Source organism: Trifolium pratense, linkage group LG7, assembly GCF_020283565.1.
Source record: "Trifolium pratense cultivar HEN17-A07 linkage group LG7, ARS_RC_1.1, whole genome shotgun sequence".
Classification (NCBI taxonomy): domain Eukaryota; kingdom Viridiplantae; phylum Streptophyta; class Magnoliopsida; order Fabales; family Fabaceae; genus Trifolium; species Trifolium pratense.
The window spans coordinates 8114245-8133986 of NC_060065.1; the positions used below are offsets into that span (position 1 = coordinate 8114245).

General features: G+C 34.0%; 1 protein-coding gene and 1 long non-coding RNA gene across 2 annotated transcripts; both read right to left on the reverse strand.

The window, feature by feature from the left end:
* Nucleotides 1-293: 293 nt before the first annotated feature.
* Nucleotides 294-1669, reverse strand: LOC123898174. The gene is made up of 3 exons (XR_006805278.1): nucleotides 1170-1669; nucleotides 890-931; nucleotides 294-597 (listed from the first exon to the last, which is right to left on the reverse strand). It is a non-coding gene; the product is annotated as an uncharacterized LOC123898174 (long non-coding RNA).
* Nucleotides 1670-6653: 4984 nt separating this feature from the next.
* Nucleotides 6654-10514, reverse strand: LOC123896819 (coronatine-insensitive protein 1-like). Its single transcript, XM_045947203.1, has 3 exons — nucleotides 9578-10514; nucleotides 7851-8322; nucleotides 6654-7730 (listed from the first exon to the last, which is right to left on the reverse strand). The coding sequence occupies exons 1-3, from the start codon at nucleotides 10057-10059 to the stop codon at nucleotides 6900-6902; spliced, it is 1785 nt and encodes a 594-aa protein (XP_045803159.1). The 5' UTR covers nucleotides 10060-10514; the 3' UTR covers nucleotides 6654-6899.
* Nucleotides 10515-19742: the final 9228 nt, after the last annotated feature.

The following is a 19742-nucleotide window of genomic DNA, read 5'->3' on the forward strand; positions in this document are numbered from 1 at the left end:
GGGTAACTTATTACGGGTTTGCCAGGTCTGACCCAATTTGTTTTTTTGCATTTTTGTTGGCCCTTTTTTTAAAAAATATATATTCTATTAAAACTGGGCTACTTTATTCGATTTTATCCAGATTTTTTGTGTTATGCTTATTGGCCTTTTTTTATGTCCTCTTTTAATTTTGGCCCAATTGATTCAACATATACATTTTATTTTTTATTATTTTTATAATATACATTTAAAATTTTAGTTTCAGTGAAATATAGTAGAGACACACTAAACACCTACTATTTTTTTCAATTAAATATTACAATCCATTGTTTCTTTTGATTTTTTTCAATTAACTACATAAAATGAAAAAAGTAACTACATTAAATGAAAAATCTGAATCTCCATCAATTGACTTTCACAATGCTCCTTGAACATTAAGAATTGTCACCTGCATAATAAAAAATACATGGGAAAGAGACAAGGAAAGAAAAACTCATACAAAAACTAAAAAATACAAAGGAAAATACTAACACAAGAATTCACTAATCAAGAATTTAAGAACAATCTTTTTTTTTCTATCCTCTAATCATGAAGCTTCTTACATGCCTTCTTGCATACCTGCATTCAATAAACATCAATGTTTTAAAAGTTAGAGTTTTTCTAGAACATGTTCAAACCAAAAATTCACTAAAAACTTAATTTGTCCATTCTAATAATTTACCTATGAAAACCAAAAATCCAGTCAAGGTCATAAGATTAATATGAGTTCAGATAAGTTAATTGTATCATATTCTAGTATTTTTTCAAAACAACCTCAACAACAACAGCAACTACAAAAATCAAATCAAATAATAAGAAAAGCAACAACTTCTTGAACTACATATCAAAATTAGAGATTTAGAGGGCTTACCTTTCAACTTTCACGGCAGATCTGGAAAATGAAACTAAAACCCTAAATCAAGAACAAAAAAAATTATTAGTAAAATACAAACATAAATAACCCTAACTTGAATAGGAAACCAAAATAACATACTTTAATCCAAAAAAGCCCTAAAATTAGAAAAGTTTAGAAACTATAAAATATTTCAATAGATTCAAGATAATCTGAAAACAAACAAAACAAATTGTTAGGAAATTGAAAACTAACAACAAGAATAAGAATAAGCGAATTGGAACAATCAAACCATTACCTTTGTTTTGTTGAACTGGAGAGTAACGTTCATATGCTAAACAAAAAAACGAAACAAGGGTGAGAAATGATCGATTAATATTTGTGGGTGGTGCTGAGGCGAGGAAGACAGGGGGTTTATGGTGGTGGTGGTGGTCTCGGCGGCGGCAAATCCATTAGATTAGGGTTTGAGTTTTGTATGTTATTTGAGAGTGAAAGAAGAAAGAAAAGAAATGGCTGAATGAGAGAGAGATAGAGGAGTAAGTGTGTAGTGTAACTGAGATCTAACCCTAAAAAAAAGGCAAAACGCTGCGTTTTTAATTTACAATATTAAAATATTATTTTATTATATCTATTTCGGTTCGGGTATCCGTGGTTTCATTTTAGTGAACCGAACCCGACCATATGTAGTCACAAGAACCCGTAAAACAGACCCGCGGGTCTAGAAAACCGCCCAGATCCGTACCATGTCGGTTTTTTTTTGCGGTTTTAGTGGGTTGGGCCGGTTTTGCGGGCCTTGTCCACCCCATGTTGATGGTGATTGGAAGAATTTTTGGGCTATGGCATGTAATTGCTTGTGGTGTTGGCGGAATAAAGAAATGGACAAAACTTACATGCATTTCCATACATGCATTTCTTACTTTTCCACTCACAAAGAGGTGGTTATTTGTGTTTTTTCATTTTGAAAAAATAAAATAAAATTATTTTTTAATAAAAAAAACTACCTCTTTGTGAGAGGAAAAGTAAGAAATGCATGTATGGAAATGCATGTAAGTTTTGTCCTAAAGAAATTCATGATGACAATTTTCGTAGACCTCCTCAACCGGTGTCTTTGGTGGCGAAGTTTGTTCGTGATTATATGCATGCTGATCTTATTTTTAGTAAGGTTTTTCGTCACAATAAAGAATTGATTTTAATCGGTTGGAAGCCGCTGTAACGACCCATTTTTCGTATTTATATTTCTTAAATGTTATTTGATTTATTAATTGGCTCTTAATTATTTTAGTATTCGACGAATAATTAGTAAGCGCGAAACTTTAGTTTTGGGCCAAGATTGGGGCGTGGAAAGGCAATGGGCCTAAGCCATTGGGCTTGGTTCAAGACCCATAGAGAGTAGTATAAGTAGCAAGTCAAACCCATGAATAGTATCACAACTTATTTTCTTTGAGTTAGAAGTTTGTAAGCTAGAGCAAAGCAAAAACCTTAGGCAAGAACAAGGAGAGAATCACGAGCAAGAGAGAAGAGGAAAGGCTTGGATCATCAACTTTGCTAAGTTAAGAGATTAGAATTCATGATTCTTGAGTGGCAAGGAGAGGGGAGATTGTCTATGTCCCCATTCCCGAACTCTCCCACTCAATTTCTTTTTAGACTTTTGATTAAGCTTTTGTATGTGAGTGTGATGTTCTTCATCATCACTTTGTATGTGTTAATCACTAGCTTGATTCCATGAAAAATATGTATGTGTTTGAATCATGTTTGAAAAGTTTATGAAAGTTGCTTAAAATCCAAGAAAAGGGCATGATCATGATTTTGTGAGGTATTTGGAGGTTTGTAAGGGATGATTAATGTTCCTCGATACCATATATGCTTGAAATTGCTGTTTAAGAGAATTTATAACATGTTTGAATGAATTTTTGAGCTGATCCAATGTTAAACCGCCTTAGAAAAACTCAAGAACAGATATTTTTCTGGTGTAGTTCGCTAAGCGACCAGGAGATTCGCTACGCGAACCTGCTCGCCACAAACTCGCTACCTGTTCGCCATGCACCTGTAATCCTCTGACGTAGTTCGCTGCAGCGAACTGAGCTTCGCTTAGCGAATAGTTCGCTACTGCTTCGCTTAGCGAACAGTACTGAACCTGCAACTTTTTGTTAATGGTTGTAAGTGTAATTAGGCACTTGTAACATGTTTTAAGGGTATCCTTACATGATTGTTGATACATGTTGATGCTTATTGTTAATCGTTATATGATTTGTACGTGTATGCAATAAGTTGCAGTTTAAAGTGAGTAATGTGATGTTTTGACATTAATTTGTAATGTTAAGTGAATGTGTTAGGATTGTGCTCCCGTATTCATAAAAGAGTAGCTTCGAGCTAAAGAATATCATATGGTTGATATGTGCATACATACATGCATTCATGATTGTATGTGAACATTGGAAACTTGGGTTCCAATAACGAAAATGGATTATGTGTCCATAATGAAGCCGAGGATCGGATTAGATGAATCCATGAGTCCAGAGCTGCTATCCAACATGATATAAAACTGTGTTGGCTTATCCAAGGGAGATAAGATGGTTCGGTAAGTTCCGACATATCCAGCAAGATATAAAACTGTTCTTGGTCCACCGTTGGTGAGACGCCTTGGTACCACATGCATTTAGTCATGTCTAGGGATGGCATGACAGTGAATTAATTGGCATTAGATTGCATTAGGGTATATGCACATTTACTTGGTAATTGTTATGTGACATTACTTGACTGGTTTTGACGTGTTTGCTGTAAGTAGTATACTAGGTAAATTCCTATGTATTTAATACTATAATTGTATGGCGTGAGTTAGATTATGTATGATAGTTCGAAAGTGTAAGGCCTTTCTTATACTCGTATGATATGCGATTATGTTTTCTAACTCTCTGCTTTGTGTTATTTGCTGGACCTTTGGGGGTTCAGATATTCAGGCTGAGGACTGTGCCGACGTTTAGACTGCTGTTTTTAGTTTGCTGTTGAAGTATCTTTTGGTGAGGAGACTTAGCATAGATTTCTCCTTTTAGTGCTAGCTTTTGGGTAGAGTTTGTAAATAGTAATTGCTCTGGTAATGTAACATCGAGTCGGGGATTACGCTTGGCTTTCATCGTATATCGGTGTTACCTTTTGTTATGCTAGTTCTTGTATAAGTGACATCCTTAGGGATGAATATGGCTTATGTATATATATCTATATGCATGCTTGGTTTTTATTGAATCCGCTGTTGCTTTTCATGTTAAACTTCATGACGCTCTGTGTGTATGCTTGTGCTTTAATTACCGCGTGGCACTCTGCCTTTACACTTGTTAAAAAGTTTTTAATATTACGTTTTTAAGGGTAGTATGGGTTAGGGTGTTACAGCCGCCGCCTGTTGGTTGGGTTAAATTGAATTCAGATGGAGCTTGTAAGCATGATGGGAGCGCTGGTTGTGGTAGAATTATAAGAGGCAGTGATGGTGAGTGGTTGGGAGGTTTTGCTAAGAATCTTGGAATTTGTAGCGCGTATGTGGCGGAGCAATGGGGAGTTTATGCAGGGTTTCGTCTTGCTAGAAGGCTGGGTTTTAAAGCTGTTGAGTTAAATGTTGACTCTTTATTAGTGGCTAATGTTCTAAATAGTAACCAATGTAGTAGTCGTGCGTTGGTAGCTAAAATTAGATCTTTGATAGCAATGGATTGGGAGGTGGTAGTGAAGCATTCTTACAGGGAAGCTAACCGGTGCGCTGATGCATTAGCTAGCTATGGGGCTACCTTGGAGGATGGATTTTGTTTCTATGAGACTTGTCCGGCTCATCTTAGTCAATTGCTTGTAGCTGATGTTATGGGGATTTCTGTGCCCCGGTTAGTTATTGTGTAGTTTCTCCATTTCTCGAGCTTTTGCCCTCTTTGTAATAATAAAAAAATATATTAAATTTAAGTGGTTAATGATAAAAACCAAAAAGAAAAATTTATCGCTTGTATTGTATGACATCACCATCTTTTTAGCAAAACTTGGTGACATTTCAAATCTAAGTATAGAAAAATGGAAAAGCTAACATGTGCCCTTAAAGCCCTTGTTAGTGTATAAAAATAGAAGTTTTGTATTGAAAATTGTGCATTTTATCACTTTAAAAGTCAAATATTGTTTTATCCAAGACTTAATTACTATCTCAAGTATACTTAATGTGTGCCCTTAGGACACATGTTAGCATGACGCTGAAAAAATTTGGTGATCCTAAACGAAAACGGCTATTATAGGGCTAGGTGTTAGTAGCGCTTCTTCAAATAAGAAAATATTAAAAGGTCCACATAACACATTCAAATTCAATCACAAGTTACTAGAATACAATGAATATTATAAAAAATAAGGGGGTTACTTTTGCCGCCCTACTGGTTACTCAAACAATGTCCGCTACTTAAGTAGCGGACGGCTTTTTTTCCCAAAATTTCTGATTTTTACACATCCGTTACTTAAGTAGCGGATGTGTAAAAATAGGGCGCGTGAGTAACGGATGGAAGTTCTTCTTCTTGGTTGTGCTGGGTAGTGGAGTGAATGCAGAATGATAACTACCCTCTCCATTCCCAGCCATTTTCATACAGCCCAAGCTAATGGTATCTTAATATTACAATTACAAGGCACATTTAATCACAGAAATTGAAGTTTGAATCTATACTAGATGCTGCAGTTCTTATAATCAGTGTACTGTTTATTTATTCAAGTTTGGTTAAGTCAAGTTGTAAGTAGTAGCTTGTAAATAAAAAAAAAAAATAGGCGTGTTTCCAAATCTTGCTACTGTACCTGAATGAAAGATCCTTGCGTGGCAGCATCTTTCTTTCCAACGGCAAAACAGAGTTAGGGAGACGGAGGTGATGTGAGAGCGAGGGAGACAGGTGTTGAGAGCAATAATTTAGGCGTCTTCCTGGGTTGGGGGTTTTAGGGATTTTACTAGGTCGAAACACGAGGAAGATGGAGGTGGTGTGAACGAAGAGAGTTTGGTGACAAGGTTAAGAGTTTACACTGAAACTATCAAAATGCCATATTTATTTCTCAAACATGTTTTCAAGTTAAAGAAGTGTTTCAATAATAAAATTGAAAGATGCAGCAACATGATGATTCCCATTATGGTTTACCCAAACAAAATAAAAAACATTCCTAGTGTTATAGTTACCTTACTTCAACACAGTCAAAGAAACTAAGTTGCAAGGGCCTTGAAATCATGCCCTGATACAACAATCAGAAGTTCACCTTGCCTGCATATTCAACATGTCTCTATTTTCCTATTTAAATATGAAGATCTTATGAAATTGTAAAAATTAAAAACATCCAGAATCTACCAAGAATCATAAAACTGAACTAACATATTCAAACATGAAAAGAGAAACCTTTAAGAAACATGATATGAAAAAATCTTAAACAAAGATGTTTGGACTCCTTTAGGAACCAGTAAAGAAACAATCTCTAGTTGTTGATTAAGTGTCAGTCCCTAAAATCATCATTGGTTATTTTTGGAGGCAAACCCTTACCTTGTTTTCATGAGCCCCTAGAACCACATTGAAATCACCTACAAAACTTTGTTTGATGACAAAACTATGCTTCAAAAAATGACAAGCATATTTGTCATCAATTATCCAATCAACTACTAGTTTTGAAAGACATTGTTGATTTTTTTCGAATTAGTGGACTAAAAATGAAGTATCCAATCAACGTCTCAGATGGTGCACGTGCACCTAACAATGAGTATATCCAACAGTTAATTGAGAAAATGGGAAAAAAAATATATGAATGAAAAGAAAAAACAGTTGTTATTATATATTTACAAAATTGAGAATCTTCAGCTTAAAGGGAACAGATTGTAATAAGTGGTGGATGCATTTCTGGATTACAAATGAAAACGCAAGCTTATTACAAGACTATTATTGGCTAGGGAGTTGCAGCGAAAAATGAGAACCCTGAACTACAAATACAGGAGGAACTTACAAACAAGATTTGGAAGGGTAGAAGAAAAACAAAACTGGGTTTATACACAACTCTAGACATGAAACTGCAAATATTCTCCAGGATTCAAAGGTACAACAGTATCTGGAAAATCGGATCTTTGGCCAGCAAGAGAGTAGTATGCAAGAATATGAGCTGGATGATCAACAACAACCATAGGCTCATTGATATTATTATTGATAGCAACGCATCTAGAAGGAATCAACTCAATATTCCAAAAGGGGCGAGCCATCGCCAAAAGATCACGTCCAGATGGAGATGCACCATACCCTTGAACCCACAAGTACCTAAGAGAAGACAATTGTGTTGCAGCAACAGCGAGTGCATGCTCACTGAAAAAGGAACACCCTCTCATTTCAAGTTTCTGAAGATTAGGACAGCCCTTTGCGAATTCCAAAAGACCTGCATCAGTTTGCCCCACGTAACCTAATAGCATCCACCTCACATTTTGACTGTATTGCCCAATGTAACCAAGACCAACATCAGTCAAACCACCACGCCGCAGATATAGTGCAAACCTTTTAAGCTTGTCACACCCTGTCAGCAAAGCCCTCACCCCGTTATCAAGCGGCAGATCAGATATTTTCTCTTCATGATCAAGCAATACAAGACGAAAATCACAAAGATTCTTCAAGTGAGTGCCAATATGTTCCAGAGATGCATTTGTAATATCGGACACGTAAACAGCCATATATTCAAGTTCTGTACAGCCCTGTGATAAAGCAATTAGTCCTCTGTGGGAAACAGAACCATCTACATCCTCCATTCCTTGATCATCATCACCTCGTTCAATCCTAAGTCTTTTTAACTTCTTACAACAGTTACCAAGAACCGTCAATCCTCTATCTCCAATTACATTCCTTGTCTGTTCATAAAGGAAGATATTAGTTCATAGTAAGAGACTAAGTATATATTAATGTATCCAATCATGAATAAAACTCAACCATATATACAAGACATGAATGATCAATATTTTGAAATTTACCTCAAGGACTTCTAAATTTGGGCACTTTTGGATCAACATACAATGATCCTCTGTATCTAGCAAAGCATAGAGGAGATCCAATTTTTTCAGTGCAGCTGCATACGTGAACGCTATTGGCAACTCATTCTTCCCAATATACGTTAGACCCAATCGACATAACTTTGCTGGTAAAGATACAGCAGTGTATCTTTCAGATTCCTCATTGTAGGTGCCTCCAGAAAATTCTTCCAGAGCAGTTGCATTGCGGAAAAAGTTCACAAGATCCAAGATTTCACAATCAGTAATTTTCACAGACACCAAGTTTGGGCAATTTTTGGCTAAGAGCTCGAGGTCCTGAACTTTGACATGAACAATATCAGTCAAGTAAAAATTTAGAGACTCAAGAACCGTATTATTCAAAGCAAGCTCATGTAGCCATTCGCCATCGTTTTCCACAATTGTACTTTCCTCCAGAAGAAAAACTTTTAAGTTCCTGCCAAAAACCAAAATTTTACGGTTACAGCCACAATAACCGATAACTGCAGACATAAACTTACGTAAAACAATGTCTCAGATCAATGTACTTAAAAAGATTATACTACATAAGAATTTGTTTACCATACCAAATTTTATTCATAAAACACGGGAAAAGGATGATGAAAAGTTATAGGTATATTTATCCCTTGTGAATCATAAAGTATGGGAATTATTCTATTTATTATAGATAAAAAAAATTACAATGAATTATGTGATTATGTTCCTCACAACCAAATACTGCCTTATGATATGTTAAAATATTGTATCCTACATGTCAAAAGAAATTGGTCAACAAGGTTTTAGTGAATAAATGTATAAACTTGCTCCATAATGATCAATCATTACAAAGTTTGGAAGTGGTTATGTAGTTGAATGAAGGGGTTCAGGTATTCTCTAAATCAAGGGATTTCATTTGCAGGCAACAGCAGGGAATGTATCATCAAGGAATACTTCCTTTGATTAAGTTGTATCTGAGCTAGCTGGGAGCACATGTCTCTTGTTTAATTGCAGGTCACTTTCTGGATGTCGAAGGAGTTTTGGTGGCTTGGAGCGAGATCCTAATAGGTCGTAAGTTCTGCTCCTTCTGAACTAGCTTGTTATATATCATGGTGAAAATTCTTATCAGCTACTGAATGGTTGGGTTTGTTCTATATTGTACCTTTCAGTTAGCTGTATACTCAGATCATGTAAGTCATTTAGTGTGTGTGATCAGGGTGGAATTTTTCTGTATCTTGATTGTTTTGGCCTATCTTATGCCTCTTAAATTTAATAAATTCTTTTGACCTTTTTCAAAAAATAAACTACAAAGTTTATCAATATATGGCAAATTTCTTAACCAAGAAACAAGCCTACCCTGTAATGAAATATTTTGAAAAACCATCAGAAAAATAACAATAACATACTCCCTCCTGTTTCATGTATAAGTCAAAATTGACTTTTTAGATTCATCGAAAAAGTAATGTATCAGATGTGACTAGATATATTATTGTTTCAGGATAATTATTTTTTCAATGAATCTAAAAAGTCAATTTTAGATTATATAAGACCGGAGGAAGTACATTAGAACTATAATTAGAAATAGCAAAGTACGTAGTTAAAAAAAGAAAAAGAAAAAAGGAACTACAACAGGAAAACAAGACACAACACTTGGCATTAAACATTGAAAACTCAAAAAGCAGTTCAATTTTTGAAAACATTCAGTTCAATTATACCTGCAAAAGCGAGCAATAAAGCCAAGACCATGAGTAGAAAAGCCAGAACACTTATCAAGCTTAAGAGACTGAAGCACATGACCACGTGTATGAGCAAGAATCTTAAGATCGGAATCTTGAACAATCATACGACGAAAGTGAAGATTCTTTAAACAATCAAAATACTGAGAAATTTCTTTAATCCAAGGCGTAACATGACCACCCCAATCTTCAGGAATCAAATTGAACATCGCAGCTCTAGGTTTCCCCTTCAGTTTCAGCGATTCAAGATGCGGAAACCTACGCCGGAGACGCCACGGCGTCGTGGTGTAACACAGAGCAATCGTCACGTGTTTCCGAGTTGATGAGTCGAGTTCGTACCATCGCCGACACACTTGAGAAACCGCGTCACGGTCTTTTGGATCGTCGATGTATGGTATTACACAGTCTAAGACTACATCCACGACGCGGTTTTGTTTCACGCTCCGATCTTCTTCCGTCATGGATCTGCCGGAAAATTTAAAAAGTAGATGAATTTGAGAGAGTTAGTTGCGTTAGTGTGTGATGTAAGAAAATTGGACGGTTATGATTGAAGAGTGAAGTATGAAAGAAAATTGGACGGTGACGATGGAGATGATAGTGGAAGGGATTAAGATTTAGATTGGATGAGGAAGAGATGAGACGGTTGGAAAGGATAGAGGCGCGGAAAAGGTGCGGAGTAATTGGTGAAGTAGCGGAGAAAGGAAAGGGAAAAAGGATGAGGATTGAAGATGAAGATGAAGATGAAGATAGTGTAGTGTGTGATATTTTTGTTTTGTTTTGTTTTGGTTGGGGAGAGAAAATGGTGGGGACGATGAAAAGAAAGGAAAGAGAATGGTGGAAACGACAAAACTTGTCCCGGACTTTATTGGTTAATGGTTACGTGGACTGATGTGACACGTCACCTTTTCTGTTATTTAATACTGGTGGTAAGTATTACAGTCGTATTTATTCGAGATTCAACGCCTTTGGTGATAACTGGTAATGTGTGCGATGAAAATGAAAAGAAAAAAAAAATAAAATTGATTTTGAGATACTTGATTTATGTTTGAATACAATAATGCAGAATTGATTGTTGTCAATTTATGTTGTTTGAATAATTTTGAATAAAATTGTTTTTGAGTGTATAATTACTAAAATGGGCATAGATAAAAATTATACATCATTATAATACTTGTTAAAACATAAATTAAATTGGCATAATACTAAATATGAATTTAAAGTGCAATATTATAGTACTAAAATATTATTATGACGCTAATTTATGAAGAAAAAAAATCAGTAGAGGATAGTGAAGGGTTCTCGATAGAAAAACTGAAAGACATGAGTATTGATGTTGATGAGATACAAAACAGAGTGTTGATAAAAAAAAATCAAAGAGGGCAGTTAAGGAAATAATAAAGGAGTTTGTATGTCATAAATGTAGAATTGATTCTCCCCACCATAAAAACTAGAAATTGTGACTTCAACTAGAATTGATTTTACTCACCTTAGAATGGATTTTGGAGAATAGCCAAACACTTTTTTTTTTTTTTTTCATTTTCAAGGTAGAATGGATTCTAGGGTGTGTAGAATGGAAACCAAACACACGGCTTTTATTTATCTTCTTTTTTTTTCTCGCTAAACCGGAGGTCGTTAGACCGGATTACATAAGGATTATGCGGTTAAAATGAATACTAGCTAAGTCTTGCCATAAGAGGTTAACACAACCCGGTGGCGGACTACTAAGATAATGAATACACGTAGGTAGTTTAATAGCATAACATGTCAACCAGTTCGCAACTTAGTTAGCCTACCTATTGATATGAGATATCAAAACATGTCATTCTCTCATCTTAAGGCGATTGATGAGAGTGACAATAGAGTAGCAAGGATTAGTAGGAGGACACCCTTTTACAACCAACGACACGGCTAACATCGAATCGCTTTTTATTTATCTTCTATACCTATATATAAAGATGATATAAAAAATTTTGGTGTAGACTTTAAACTTTTCATAATATCAACAATATCCTTGACCTTTTTTTTAAGTAGCAAAATTTTTTTATTAACAAACTCACCATAAGTTTTTCATAAGGCATGTCTTTTTTTTAACATAAGTTTGCATAATAGACACAGATAGGCGTGGAACGCGCCTTATCTGACTGCTAGTTTTTATAATAGTTAGTAGCTTATACGGTAAAAGAATTTATTACAGCTATTAAAAATTGAGTAAATTACCCTTCGATCCTATATATAAGAAAAAAGAAAAAAAAATTAGTTTTTAAATTCATTATAGAATTGGATGTATTTAGATAATATTATAGTATAAATACATCATTTCTATAATAAATCTAAAAAGTAAAATTCTTTTATATATAAGACTAGAGAGAATATAAATATATAATTTATAGTTGAAGTCTTTTTAATGGCTATTTATATTATATTGTAGTTGATTATAGTTGAAGTATTTGATAAAATTACCGATTTAAGTAATTAGTTGATAAATATAAAATAATTTAAAAAAATATTTTTAATTCATGATAACATTTATGGTCATATTAATTAGTGTTTGTTCATGATAACATTTAAAGTTTGTTTTTTAAATTTATTTATAGAATGATAAGATGTGGGAAAATGTCATTGATTCTGACCAAACTGTGGTTGAACGTGCTAAACATTTAATCACGTCTTGGCGAAATGCACAACAGATCCGTCAATCAGTCAATATAACTCAGCCGAGTCCTCAACAAACGGTCTAGACCAAGCCAAGACATGAAAGGTACAAGTGTAATGTAGATGCTTCCTTTTTGCTAGATCGCAACAAGGTGGGACTTGGTATGTGTTTAAGGGATGATCATGGTAGGTTTGTGGCTGCGAGAACAAAGTGGATAGAACATATAGTCAACGTGGAGATTGGTGAAGCCATAGGCTTGCTGCATGCTCTCAAGTGGGTAGAAGAAATGCAGTTATATGACACTGACTTTGAAATGAAATTGCAAAAAGATAATCGATAGTCTTTACAGCAAAAGAACCTACCTCTCTGATCTTGGTGCTATTTTAAATGATTGTAGAAATATTCTAGCTTCTAATCTTGTGAACTCTGATGTTAAATTCATTAGGAGATAAGCAAATGAAGTTGCTCATAGGCTTGCCGGGGCGGCTATATCTCTAGCTAGTTTTCATAATTTTATCGCTATACCATCTTGTATTTACAACATTATTATTAATGAAATGAGATGACATGTATAATTGGATAAAACTTAATGTGGTTGTTAATCATGACCCTCCTTTCTCATTATTTGTTGTTGGATGATTTAGAAATCTCGTAACGAAAAATCCTTCAAAGACAACAGTCACTCACCTTAGAAAATGCTTAGAAGTATAACTATGAACTTTTACACTCTATCAAGAAGGCTTTTGGTGGTTCTAATAAGATATCAATCCATATACTTATTTTTTTGCCCCTTCCCCCAAGAATGTGATAAAAAGTCAAAGTTGGCAATTCACTCTCATTTTGCTTTAGTGGTCTTATAAGAAACGCTTCCGGAGGTTGGATCACATATTTTGCTTGAAGTTGTAGTTCCACTTCTAATATTAAAGTGGAACTTCAAGCCATTTGTCGTGGTCTTGATATTGCTTGAAATCATGGTTTCATAAGTGTAATTTGTTGGTCTGATTCTCAAACTGCTCTGAAATTTATATAAAAGGGTGTGCAGTCTATTCATCCTTATGCGCCTTTAGTGGGTTATATTTAATCTCTTAATCTAGTATACATAGAGTGACAGGTTGTCCTTGTTCACACCTTATGCGAATGGAGTACTAATGTTGATTGACTGTTGTAGAATTTCTAGTATATATATATATATATATATATATATATATATATATATATATATATATATATATATATATATTCGAAATGATGCAATGGTTAATTTTAAATTGACTGTCGGATTAGTCTTAGAATCATTTTATGAACAATAGTGAATCATAAGCAATTTTTCGTATTAACATTACAAAAAACTTTTCTGCTTTCATTCATCAAGTGGTATGAATTTCTTATAAATAGGTTCACTCTAAAGACAACAACAACATACAAAAATCATGTTTATGTGATGCTAAACTTGTCTAGATTATTTCGAAATATTTTCTTATTTTCCCTAGTGTAGAGAGTAATTGAAGAAATTTTATTCTGTAAAATATCATTGATTGATATGCTTAATATAAATGTGCAAATTCATATCATGGTTTGTAAAGTATCATGAAGGAGATTCGCAGACCAGTTTATGTAAGAAATAAATGAAAGTATTCTAATGTCACATATTAGAATATATATATATATATATAGCATATATATATAGCGGAAATTATAAACAGTATATCATGTCATGATCAATTAGCCTTGGATCTAGTTGCATGAATTTAGGACACCATATATATAATAATAAGAAAAAGAGTGATAAAATTTATATCTTGAAGTCATTATCTTCAAATTGCTTTGATGTCTCGTAATGTCTCTAGTCGATGATTATAAGATAAAATATTCATCTCTTTCTTTCTCAAGTCTCATTGGGTAGGTATACAATGACTTCTCTCGCAAGAAGAGTTACTAACGTTATTATTGTCATTTAAAAGTCATTAGAGTCATATCAAGTCATTGTCCATATGTACACACAACTTAAAAATTTATGTGCAATTATCATATTCATTTCTTCTAGTTGAAGTTAATTATTTGCAACAGTCTCTCAACAGAACATCTAACATTAACTTGCTAAATTGGGAGTGTTGTTCAATTGGAATGTCTAAAAATATTTTCAATTTGTCATGAAGTATGAGATGTGAAGTTAATGTGTGGCAGTACAGTCTATGTTCCAACCCATTTGGTGCCACCAGAGTAACAGCTAAGCGGAGGGTATCACAGCGACAAAGACCTCAATGATGAATATAAGTGGTCCTCCATATGGGACACACTAACACCAATTATTTAAATCTATATTAATGTTACTGTTAATTACTTTACCTTTCAGTGGATTAAGAGTTAAGGCATCATAATTCATAACGTGTAGTCTTATCCTCCTCTCATATTATATTCATGTTTCTTTTATCTAGAAGGCCAACTTGTCCAAAAATATAATCATTTTTTATTGGGGGAGGGAGATACTATTCTTTTGTCCTAAGTAAATAATTATATTGTTTTGTGCAGGAGCATTATTTATTGAGTGGCAAAATTTTAAACAGATACAGACATTAGAACTTGCAACCTTTTCATATTTTATTCAGATTTTTTAATCTAGAAAGCTACTTTGCACAAACTATATTCCAATGCTCTACCTCTACCCACCACATTCTTTAGCCCAATGTAAAATATAATTGTATTTTATGCAGGAACATCTTTTGTTGTGAGAGAAAAACTTGGTTTTGTAGTGGCCAAGATCTGAGAAAAAACAACAATAATGGTTGATCTTTCCCAAGACATTTAAGGATCAATGCTTCATGATATGCAGGGGGCACCATAATCTTCACCGCAGAAGCCTAGTGAAAACTGCTCCTAAGTATTTTGATCATATGATCAAGAAAAAGCATAAGATCTTCTTAGGGCCGGTTATTGGGGAGTGTAAAGTGGCCAATAGCACATTGTCTCAAAATTTTGATAGTCCTTTTTGGTGCTTTATATTTAGTAAAAATAAAATATTTTGAAATAATTTTTACAACATATATATTATATAAGAGGTACAATTTTTAAAATTACAATAGAACCGTCAAATTGTCTGAAACAATCCTAAATGCTCTCAATTTCTCAAAAGAAATAGATTATTCAATTTGGAGAGAGATAGAGAAATATATATATATATATATATACAAAAGTTAGATAATGGATCACACATTATCAAATGAGTTCCACATAATTTATTTTAGAATGATTTTTTTTAACTACTCCTTAGAATGATGTCTCTTGTGATATATAATTTCGTTTCACAAACATAAACCTAAATTGAACCTTTCGATTGCTGATACAATAAAAAAAACATGGATAGTTGGATATTTATGACTAAGATAAGTAAATACTATTTTGATAATCAGTTAAACCACTATTTTGATGTTCGGCGAGCGTAACTCGGTGTCACATTGTCTTTTAGTATATCGGAATTATAAATATAACTAAAAATGTCTATTTTATTAATCATGTTTTGTCATTAAATTTGTTTTTAGGTAATCAATTTAATTCTCAAACATGTTTTTTGTTTATCAATTTAATCCATAAAATTATTAAAATTATGCATTTGCAATTTAAACACATTCATAAATTAATACATGTTACACTTTTAGAGACCGAAATAGGTGTTTGTCCATTAATAATTCTTTCTCTTTACTTTTTTTTTTTTGTTGTGATAAAGTTCTTTCTCTTTACTCTATGACTTAATAACATTGCAATTTGTTTATTTTGCAGTTTGGTGCTGCATATGGAGTTTGACTTTACTAGTATATGATATGAGTTTGCCAATGAGTTTACTAGTACTTGAAGAGGCAAAGAGAACTCACACACCAAGCCTATGAGTTTGCCAATGACAGCATGACTAGGCCAATACAGCAATATGATAATGTTGCATACTTGCATTACCAAAAACCAGCCACTATGCACAACCAATACTAAGCAACATAGACTACTCCATTAGTAAATGCTGATTCACAGCCATAACCATGTAGAAAACAAGGCTTTTAGCAGCTACATCATGAAAATATATCCTGTCCTTACAGAAGTGTAGTGACCCTGGCAGAGGGTAATCTAGCAAGTATCAACTTCAAGTTTAATAAGAGAGTAGTTTATTTTGCAGTTTGTTACTTCAATGATGAACACTTTCACTTGCATAACAATTCACATATTCAGGACCCAAAGTTCACCTGCAATTCAAAATTAACAAACCAAATAAATATACTCTTTCCGTCCCAAAATATAAGCAAAAGTGAGTCGACCAATACATTCACTTTTGTCGACTCACTTTTGCTTATATTTTGGGACGGAGGAAGTATGTTAAAAGTTATCACAAACATATAGCAAAAACAGTTTAAAACTCTTACCCCCTAATAATTTAAGTAGATGAGTTAGCTTCTTCCTCGCTTGTTTTCAGCTTGCGCGCAACTTCTTCGATTATATATGACCAGGTTCTTTACATATTTGACAATTGCGTCTTTTTCCTGCGAGTCATTCATGGACAACTCTAGACTACTTTTGATTCTTCCAGATTTGGGAAGTTTGGCATCATCCTTTTGTCTTCCTTTGGTTTGTGAGTTTACTGGATCTCTAATAGTTAATTCAACCTCTTCGTTTGCTTGCTCTGGGAATAACATATTTAGACAACTTGTCTCAGAAAGAAGTCCATCCTTACTAGTTTGCATTTCAGAATTCATCTTTATTGCCTCTTTGTATAATTTTTCCAACCCTGATGATATAAAATTGTAAACTCTCTCTGATTTTGCAGCAAGATAGGGAAACCTGCTTACTTGATTGATTATGCACGTGCATACTGCGCAAGGCTGCTGAATTACCATTATCACATACCAAATTTGTTTCACGAACACTAAATCCTAAGCTCCTATTGGCATCCTTTGACCAACGATGTAAAATGAATTTCAAGAATATTTTTTGCTTGAAAAATTACCAAGATGTGCCTACATAATATCCCCATAATTCAAAAAGTAGACTCAAAATCTTTTTTCTTCTTTTTCGTAGCGACTATTGACAGCTTTATCAAATTTCACTACAAAATCTTGCAATGTAGTTGAAGAATTTACAAAAGAATAAAAAAAAAAAGCATTGATGCTCTCGCTCCTCTGTGTAGTAATCATTCCAGCAAAAACAGTATTTCTATTATAAACTGGAATTCATGATTCTCTTATACTGTATAAACCCTGAAGCCATTCGTTTTTCACCAAATCATACTCAACCATTATACGATGCCAATAGTCTTCAAAGTCTTTTATACATGATGAATCATGTATATGTATACACCTTTTTAGATCACGCTTAAAAGTTGAAATTTTAGGGTAAATGTGTGAAAGCTTCTCAGGAAATTTCTTCCTAATGTGCCATAAACATAACTGATGCAGAGTTTGTGGAAATACCTTGGATATTGCGACTTTCATTGCCAAATCTTGATCGGTAATTATTGATACAGGACTCTTTCCACCCATTGCTTTAAGCCAATTTTCAAACAACCATGTAAATGATTTCTCTGTTTCATCTTGCAACAAAGCACAGCCAAATAAAATAGACTGGTGATGATGATTCAACGCGGCAAAAGGTGCAAATGGCATACTATACTTGTTGGTCTTATAACATCACCAAATATTTTATAGGCTAACCTTGATCTTGCGTCTACCCAAAAAAAGTTAATCATTCGTGTCATTATCACATTGTATTGCATAAAAGAAATTTGGATGCGTGATCACACTATTAAAAGCAAACACACCACGCAGAACCAAAATTTAGTGAATGTTCCAACATGATTTTTAAATCATGCAAGCAAATTGAAGGAGGTGTTAACTTGTCCATTATTTCCAGCTAAATCAGTCATATTTTGGTCACTTGGAAGTGAAACATTTCTGAATAATGATCAAATCAATGGGTTGGAACTCACTGGTTTTACCATTCATTTTGGTTCTAAATTTTCCATCCAATATGTGTACCAAAACTGAATTGAAAGAGTGAAAGATAGATGAATGATGCACACTAGTTGGTTTCAACAACAGCTTATCATGAAACACAAGTGTTAATGTTATGTTTGTCATGGTGGATTTAGTTATGTGATTTAAACTATAGTCAATGATTGTTAACTTGTGTCGTTACCTTTCAAAGGTGACCAGTGTTTCAATTCAAAGCTGAACCGAACAACATACCATGACAACAATCGCTAGCAGCACCCATCGGCCATCTCCAACACCACAAACAACAACCAAACAAAATTTTCATAATAGGAGCTTTCAAACAATAATTTCATCTCATACATGCCTATGAATTTAGTAGATACCCGAGTAACCTGTCTGATTAATAAACCATGCTGAAACATGATATCTGAACCAGACATTCCTTGCACATAACCAACTCCAGAGTTTCAATTTAACTTACCTCAAAAATAAACAAAACTTGTAAAGGGACATATTTAAATACCTTTTGGATGCGTGATTACCCATTAGTCGATGTTAGAAATAATATAAAACCATTGATATAGCTTCATCCTAACAGCTTAAGCTTTTGGGATAATCAGTTATTTGACATGGTATCAGAGCCTCTATGACTAAGAGGTCTTCAGTTCGATCCCCGCTCCCCTCACTTTCTAATTAAAAAGTGGAATTTAAGCATATGATAGGTGGACCTATGCATTATCCACGCTCTTGCGTGAGGGGGCGTGTTAGAAATAATATAAAACCATTGATATAGCTTCATCCTAACTGCTTAAGCTTTTGGGATTATCGGATATTTGACAGTCGAGATAACAACAAACCATATAGATCGCCGAGCATCCCGATACTCATCCCTAAAGTGAACAACATCAATAAGTTGGTTCACAATTTTAGAGAGCATGGTAGACCGATGGATACTCCCATTTGAAAACACCTCATGTTGATTTCATTGAATAAGTGCCTCTCGGATCGACTAATCATTTCAACCGGTCCCAACCTCCAAAACTACTTTAGTAAGCAACACGTTCATTAAAGTAAATCATACGCCCACTGAATTAATTCCCTCGGCTACTTCTTCACCCAAAGCCATTTCCCCTGCTTCCATTCATCCAAATCTGCCACCATTTCATATGGATCAGCAACAACCCTATACATCCCATTCAACCTTTTGCATTATTTTAGTCATTTGATGAACTGCAATTAAACAGTATAAAACAAATTAGGGGTGAATTTAGGCATTTTCTTAAAATACTTCCATCGTACTCATCAACATGTGCTATAAGCATGAAAACATACATATTGTTGATGTTTAACCTCTATTTACTATCTCAAGCCTCTCTCCCAACTTCAATTTAGAGCCAATGTCTTCCAAACAAGCACTTAACTCAATCAAATAAGAGTTTTGTTACTTTTACTATGTTGTTTAATCATACACTAAATTATTCTTCCTTAAGAGTTTGTGGTTGAGATTGTTGCCCTTTTTAGG

What these genes read in the sequence shown, in the direction of transcription:
- LOC123896819 (XM_045947203.1), bottom strand. Translation starts at nt 10,059, where the DNA reads ATGACGGAAGAAGATCGGAGCGTGAAACAAAACCGCGTCGTGGATGTA. An exon ending in TTTATTGCTCGCTTTTGCAG is followed by an intron (nt 8,323 to 9,577) that starts GTATAATTGAAC and finishes GGTTTTTGGCAG; the next exon opens with GAACTTAAAAGTTTTTCTTC. An exon ending in CAAATTTAGAAGTCCTTGAG is followed by an intron (nt 7,731 to 7,850) that starts GTAAATTTCAAA and finishes CTTTATGAACAG; the next exon opens with ACAAGGAATGTAATTGGAGA.